Source organism: Scylla paramamosain, unplaced genomic scaffold (genome assembly GCF_035594125.1).
Source record: "Scylla paramamosain isolate STU-SP2022 unplaced genomic scaffold, ASM3559412v1 Contig4, whole genome shotgun sequence".
In the NCBI taxonomy this organism is placed as follows: domain Eukaryota; kingdom Metazoa; phylum Arthropoda; class Malacostraca; order Decapoda; family Portunidae; genus Scylla; species Scylla paramamosain.
In genome coordinates, this window is record NW_026973669.1 from 3,182,501 (window position 1) to 3,190,000 (window position 7,500).

At 41.4% G+C, this 7,500-nt stretch overlaps 2 protein-coding genes across 3 annotated transcripts in view; one reads left to right on the plus strand and one right to left on the minus strand.

Moving 5' to 3' along the window:
• The window catches only part of LOC135096468 (chromobox protein homolog 2-like), a 48,378-nt gene that overhangs the window by 16,874 nt on the left and 24,004 nt on the right, over window positions 1-7,500 (plus strand). The window contains exon 8 of the mRNA XM_063997971.1: window positions 165-266. The gene's annotated coding sequence lies outside the window, so the exon portion shown is untranslated. The remainder of the gene's footprint in view (window positions 1-164; window positions 267-7,500) is intronic.
• The window catches only part of LOC135096480 (chondroitin sulfate N-acetylgalactosaminyltransferase 2-like), a 7,650-nt gene continuing 787 nt past the window's right edge, over window positions 638-7,500 (minus strand). Inside the window, exons 2-9 of one of the 2 annotated variants that reach the window (XR_010264763.1) lie at window positions 5,949-6,115; window positions 5,490-5,610; window positions 5,079-5,255; window positions 4,523-4,661; window positions 3,992-4,363; window positions 3,193-3,443; window positions 2,887-3,074; window positions 638-1,640 (exon numbers count right to left, since the gene is read on the minus strand). Coding sequence is in view for 1 of the 2 variants with exons in the window: in XM_063997983.1 (XP_063854053.1) it covers window positions 1,514-1,640; window positions 2,887-3,074; window positions 3,193-3,210 (333 nt within the window). In the remaining variant the exon portion in view is untranslated. Of the gene's footprint in view, window positions 1,641-2,886; window positions 3,075-3,192; window positions 3,444-3,991; window positions 4,364-4,522; window positions 4,662-5,078; window positions 5,256-5,489; window positions 5,611-5,948; window positions 6,116-7,500 lie in introns of those variants that run through there. The other variant, XM_063997983.1, reaches the window with a different exon arrangement.

The window sequence follows — 7,500 nt, forward strand, 5'->3', positions numbered from 1 at the left end:
GTTTCTCCTTTTTTTCTTCTCAATTCTTTTTCATTCACTCTTTTGTGTGTATGAGAGAGAGAGAGAGAGAGAGAGAGCCTTATATATGTGTGTGTACTACTACTACAACTACTACTACTACTTTATTCTACTTATATTAAAAACCTTACTGATTTACTTTACAGAACCAGATAGAGCAACAACTACTACTACTACTACTACTACTACAACTACATAGTCTTAAGTAGAAGGAGCATGACTACTACTAGTACTACTTAAGAGCAATAGTGAGTGTTTATAAGTGTATTTAATAGTAGTTTGTGGGGATGATACTACTACTACTACTACTACTACTACTACTACTACTACTACTACTACTACTTGTTTGTGGGAGACAGGAAGGAAAACTCTCTTTGTCTCTCTCTCTTTCTCTCCCTCTGACAAAAAAAACACCTTTTCTTCATTATTTTTATTATCGAAAAAAACAAAAAAAAAACAAGTCAATTATATACATACACATATACATCGAATATATATACATGAATACTGAAGGTAGGAAGCTCATAATTATAGATAGATATATAATTGTGCCTTGAATTCCTATGTATATATTAAATAGAGGTGGAATATACATGTGATGGGTTGGGTAAACGGCAAGTTTTTGTGGAGAAGTAAGTGTGGTAGGGTGTTGTGGTTTGGTGGAGGGGTGGAGGAAAGATTAAGGAAGGTCTGTGAGGGAGGACAGGTGTGGAGGTAAAACATGGAGGAAGATATAAAGGAAAAATGAACATGGTGGAGGAAAAAAATTGCCTGTGATGTGACAGTCCGATAGATTATTGTTTTTTTTGTGGAGAAGTAAGTGTGGTAGGGTGTTGTGGTTTGGTGGAGGGGTGGAGGAAAGATTAAGGAAGGTCTGTGAGGGAGGACAGGTGTGGAGGTAAAACATGGAGGAAGATATGAAGGAAAAATGAACTAGTGGTGGAGGAAAAAAATTGTCTGTGATGAATCCAATAAATTATTATTATTATTGTTTTTTTTTATGGAGAAGTAAGTGTGGTAGGGTGTTGTGGTTTGGTGGAAAGGTGGAGGAAAGATCAAGGAAGGTCTGTGAGGGAGGACAAGTGTGGAGGTAAAACATGGAGGAAGATATGAAGGAAAACCAAACTAGTGGAGGGAAAAAAATTGATACTGCAATGCCCTGGAGGGTAATACAACAATAATACTATACAAGTCTATGCAGGTACAATTAACACTAATACTCTTGATCTCTCACCTGTATGGGAGGGGGGACAACAGGGAGGAGACGTATATATGAACGTACACAGCAAAACAAAAAACAACAACATTTTCTACACCCAAGATAAAAAATATGGCACAACCTCGTACGTTTGTGTGCGTGTATGCGTGTATAGCCTTCGGACACACACACGTACACCGCAGCAGACTAGACAGGTGAAGATGACCTAACCACAATTTCCTATAACACCTGTACCGCCTCTTGATGCTGTACTTTCACGTCACGGCTTGTTACACCCTATAGAATCTTGAATCCGTACATTCTGCGGACGAAGATCACCAGCAGGAGGGCCAGGATAGCGTTGGTTAGCAGGGACACCACCAGCAGGCCACTTAAGTAAGGAACCAGCCAGAAATAGTAGAACCTGGAATAAGAGGGCTGTGTTAGGGGTCTTCGTGCCAAATGACGCTCGAATTTCTTCTAAAAACTCTGCGAAAAATTAAAAAAACGTATTTATTTCTTATTTCTTCCTGTTTTCATCCCTTCCTTCAGTCCCGTCCACCTCACTAGTGCAAGAGCCAACCAGCATGTCACTCCCTCACCTCTTGTGCCAAATGACGCTCTTATTTCTTTTAAAAACTCCATGAAAAATCAAAAACATATTTATTTCTTATTTCTTCCTGTTTTCATCCCTTCCTTCAGTCCTGTCCATCTCACTAGTGCAAGAGTCAACCAGCACGTCCACTCCTTCACCTCGTACGCCAAATAATGTTCAGATTTCTTTTAAAACCAAAAAAACAAAAAACAAAAAAACATTTCTTACTTCTTTCATGTTTTCATCTCTTCCTTCAGTCCTGTCCACCTCACTAGTGCAAGAGTCAACCAGCACGCCCACTCCTTCACCTCTTACACCAAATAATGTTCAGATTTCTTTTAAAACCAAAAAAAATAACAAAAAAACATATATTTCTTATTTCTTTCATGTTTTCATCCCTTCCTTTAGTCCTATCCACCTCACTAGTGCAAGAGTCAACCAGCACGTCCACTCCTTCACCTCTTACACCAAATAATGTTCAGATTTCTTTTAAAACCAAAAAAAATAACAAAAAAACATATATCTCTTATTTCTTTCATGTTTTCATCCCTTCCTTCAGTCCTGTCCACCTCACTAGTGCAAGAGTCAACCAGCACGTCCACTCCTTCACCTCGTACGCCAAATAATGTTCAGATTTCTTTTAAAACCAAAAAAAATAACAAAAAAACATATATTTCTTATTTCTTTCATGTTTTCATCTCTTCCTTCAGCCCTATCCACCTCACTAGTGCAAGAGTCAACCAGCACGCCCACTCCTTCACCTCTTACACCAAATAATGTTCAGATTTCTTTTAAAACCAAAAAAAAAACAAAAAAACTTATTTCTTACTTCTTTCATGTTTTCATCTCTTCCTTCAGTCCTGTCCACCTCACTAGTGCAAGAGTCAACCAGCACGTCCACTCCTTCACCTCTTACACCAAATAATGTTCAGATTTCTTTTAAAACCAAAAAAAACAAATAACAAAAAAACTTATTTCTTACTTCTTTCATGTTTTCATCTCTTCCTTCAGCCCTATCCACCTCACAAGTGCAAGAGTCAACTAGTACCTCCACTCCACCTCCTCCACTACCCACCTCTTACTAAGCACACCCTCAATATCAGTCCCATGCTGCATCTTGAGTACTGCCAGTCCGAGCTGTGTCTTCGAGCCCTCAGTGTTGGCGAAGGACTTTAGACACGACACATAAGCAGCATCTCCCGTCTCCACACATTCCTTCTTGTGGTACAGATGGAAGAGAGATGGATCAGGGGTGCGGATCACCTGTAGGGGCACATTAGGTTAGGTTAGGTGTTTCGGATGCGTCAGAACACACATACACACACAGTTTCTATCACTCTTTCATGCACAAACACCCCCAGGACCCCCAATAACCACATACCTTAATATAATCCTTCATAAGAAACTGCTGATATAGAGCCTCGTCTTCCCCCCCCACACTCTGATATCCAGGAACCCCCCAGCAGCCTCGTAGTCCCCCCTGGCCATGCAAGTCATTCCAAAACCAAATTTGCGCCAAAATCCAGTTTCCTCTGTGACCTTGAGTTGTTCAGGAATAGGGGGTACCTTCTGGTCTTGCAGGGGGTACACCAGCTTCGGGTTGTACAGCGAAAAGACCATTGGGTAGTATACCTGTGGATTTGAGAGATGTTAAGGATTTTTTGGGGTATTTTTAGCGATTTTTTTTATTTTCTAGGGATTTTTTGGGGAATTTTTTAGGGATATTTTGATTTTCTAGGGATTTTTTTGGGTTTTGTATGTTTTTTGGGGAATTTTTTAGGGTTATTTTGATTTTCTAGGGATTTTTTGAGGTTTCGTATGTTTTTTGGGGAATTTTTTAGGGATATTTTGATTTTCTAGGGATTTTTTGGGGTTTCGTATGTTTTTTGGGGAATTTTTTAGGGATATTTTGATTTTCTAAGGATTTTTTGGGTTTCGTAGTGTTTTTTGGGGAAATTTTGGAGGATTTTTTTCGTCGAAGTTTTTTTTTTTTAGGGTTTTTTGGTCGGATGCGTTAGAATTTACTACTACTACTACTACTACTACTACTACTGTACACAAACACTACTACTACTACTACTACTACTACTACCACCACCACACACACACACGTAACCAAACAAACACACACTACAACTACCACCACCCTCACCACCCCCCGGACACGCACACAGACTCACCTGCCTCCCATACAGCGCGTTAGCCCTGCATCTCGTCAGGAAATCAAGTTTCATTAGCACATCAACATCACAGAAAAATATTATATCACTTTTCTTTTTCGTTGCTTTGACGGCAGCCACGTGAAGACCCTTGCCCCTGGAGAACCCCTGGGGCCCCGAGGCATCTCCTTGCGGCACCAGCGTCCATTTGAAGTTGGGGAAGCTGGCCATTTGAGCTGCAGTGATGTTCCTAGCCAGTTCAATGTTGGTGTCGAAGTAACTGACTGTGAGAGTGAGGTGTGGATCGTGTGGCAAGATTGTGGTAGCCAGATGATGCAGAAATGTTGTGTATTTGTCCAAACGTCCCTTAAGAGCGATGATAATGTGAATAGGCTATTGTGGTGGTGTTTTTTGGTGTTTTTTGTTAGTTTGGGAGAGAAAAAAAATCATTAGTCTTGTTATTAATTAATTTATCTTATTCATTTATTTATTTATATATTTTTTTTTCTCTATCAGTCTATATCCTCCTCCTCCTCCTCCTCCTCCACTCACCTTGACACTCTCCACCTCAATGACTCTAACGACCTCTGCCTGACCCAGCTTCTGGAATAAGACGACCCTTTTTGTGACCTCCGAGTCCCTGTCTGTGTACAAGAGGTCGTGCTCCACCCCGTCTGGTAGCCATCGGTACCTGGAGGAGGAGGAGGAGGAGGAGGAGGAGGAGGAGGAAGAGGAGGAGGTGGAAGAGGAAGGAAGAGGAGGAAGAGAGGAGGTATGGAGGGCGAGAGGAGGAAGGAAGGAGATAAGGAGGAGAGACGGAAGAGGAGAGAAAGAAGGAAGGAGGAGGAGGAAGAGGAGGAGGAGGAGATAGTGAGGTTAGAAGAGGAGGTATGGAGGAAAAGAAGAGGAGAAAGAGAATAAGTATGAGAAAGGGAAGTCAAACAAACAAACAAACACACACACACAAACAAACAAACATTACGTAACTAAAAACTGAAAAAAAAATAAACACTCAATTAATTTACTTCACCCCCACACACACACACACACACACACACACACACTCCCTCTCTCCCTCTCTCTCTCTCTCTCTCACAGACACGCGTACCTGCCACTAATGAATGCAGGGAGAGAGAGAGACCGCTGAATGGAAAGAGAGGCGGCCCGTTTGGCGTGAGATATCAAAACACTTTCTCTCATCGCTATCTCCTTCTCCACCTCCCCTTCACTCCCTGTTTGGTACATCCGCTCCTCCTCGTAGAAGCTGTATGGTGATTGGTCAGTCCTGGAGTGTACAAAGATGCAGATTAGTAGATTTAAGATAGATTTTCAAGCATATTTTTTTACGATTTTGCTAGATACAAGGGGTGTGCTGCAAGGTGGGGTTCTGGGGCTGCCTCTGCTAGATATAGTGTTAGTCATGTTATTTTTATCTATTACAATTGCTACTACTACTACTACTACTACTACTACTACTACTACTACTACTAATACTACTACCACTACTACTACTACTTACATCGTTTCTACTGGATGAGGAAAATTGAACGGAAGGATAGACTCTCCTCCTCCTCCTCCTCCTCCTACTCCTCTTCCTTCCTCTCCTCCTTCTCCTCTTCTGTCATCTCTTGCATCATTATCTATAAAGGAAGAGAGAGAGAGAGAGAGAGAGAGTATTAATCTTGTGAAACGAAAGTTTGTTTACACACACACACACACACACACACACACACACACAATAGTAAGATAGTGTCAAATAGTCGTAGTATTTTTGGGATAGTAAAAACAACAACAACAACAACAACAAAAACAGACATAGGGTTTTTTTAAATTGTTCGTTTGTTTGTTTTTGAGAATATGGAATCATTAGAACAAGACGTTAAATAGGTCTCTCTCTCTCTCTCTCTCTCTCTCTCTCTCTCTCTCTCTCTCTCTCTCTCTCTCTCTCTCTCTCTCTCTCTCTCTCTCTCTCACTTACCTCCCCATTGTGATGAAGGAATCAAATAAAGAAAGAAGATGAAAGAAAAGACGATGATAAATGAGAGATAACATCCGGTTTTCTTCATTTCTCTCTCTCTCTTTCTTTCTCTCGCTTTCTCCCTCTCCCTCTCTCTTCAAGTGAGAGGGAGTGGTAGGTCGTTTAGTCTGAAAAAAAAATATTATTATTATTATTATTATTATTATTATTATTATTATTATTATTATTATTAACATTACTACTACTACTACTACTACTACTACTACTACTACTACTACTACTACTACTTCAATTGCTCCTAATCCTTGTAATTAATTGAGTTAAGCATTAACTGCGTACACACACACACACACACACACACACACACACACACACACACACACACACACACACACACTACTGCAATGCACCACACATACACACACACACGCACGCACGTAACAGGGCACCTACATGAACACACACACACACACACACACACACACACACACACACACACACACACATGTAACAGGGCACCTATATGAACACACACACACACACACACACACACACACACACACACACACACACACACACACACACACACACGGGCACGGGTCGAGAAACAAGCAGGGAGGCCTCAAATAAGTCACACAGAACGCCGGGACAAGCCACACGCACACACACACACACACACACACACACGAGGCCAGGACACAAGGAGGTTTATTGACAAATCCTTCACTATTACACAGTTTTACAAGTTCAAAGGGCACCACGAGTCTCCCAGGGCACGAGAGGCACTCAACAGGGCACTCAGAAGGCAGGAAAACCTCCAAACCAGGCAGGCACACGCTGGCTTCCTTTAGGGCACGCATCCCCCTCTCTCTCTCTCTTTGCCTTCCCGCCTCTCTCAGTGCTGCCACCCACACCCATCCTCCTGGTGTAACTCTATATATACGGACACGTGATAGTAATAGTAGTAGTAGTAGTAGTAGTAGTAGTAGTAGTAGTAGTAGTGGAGTCAATGAACAAGAGGTAGGGACGCGGTGTCAGTCTGTCGGCAAATATTCTGAAACCTCCACTACTTTCCAAAGGCTGTAGTTGAAGTGACGCGGGTTTTCAAGGGTGTTTTTACGGTTCCAGTGATAGATTAACAAGATTTCTGCATTACTAGCAGGAGAAACGCTCTTTAAAAGGTTCTAATTGAAGTGACGCGGGTTTTCAAGGGTGTTTTTGCGGTTCCAGTGATAGATTAACAACATTTCTGCATTATCAACAGGAGAAACACTCTTGAGAACCTCCACTACTTTGCAAAGGCTGTAGTTGAAGTGACACACGGATTTTCAAGGGAGTTTTTATAGTTCCAGTGACAGATTAACAACATTTCTACATTATTAAAAGGAGAAACACTCTTGAGAACCTCCATTACTTTCCAAAGGCTGTAGTTGAAGTGACACGCGGGTTTTCAAGGGAGTTTTTACGGTTCGAGTGACAGATTAACAACATTTCTACATTACTAGCAGGAGAAACACTCTTGAGAACCTCCACTACTTTCCAAAGGCTGTAG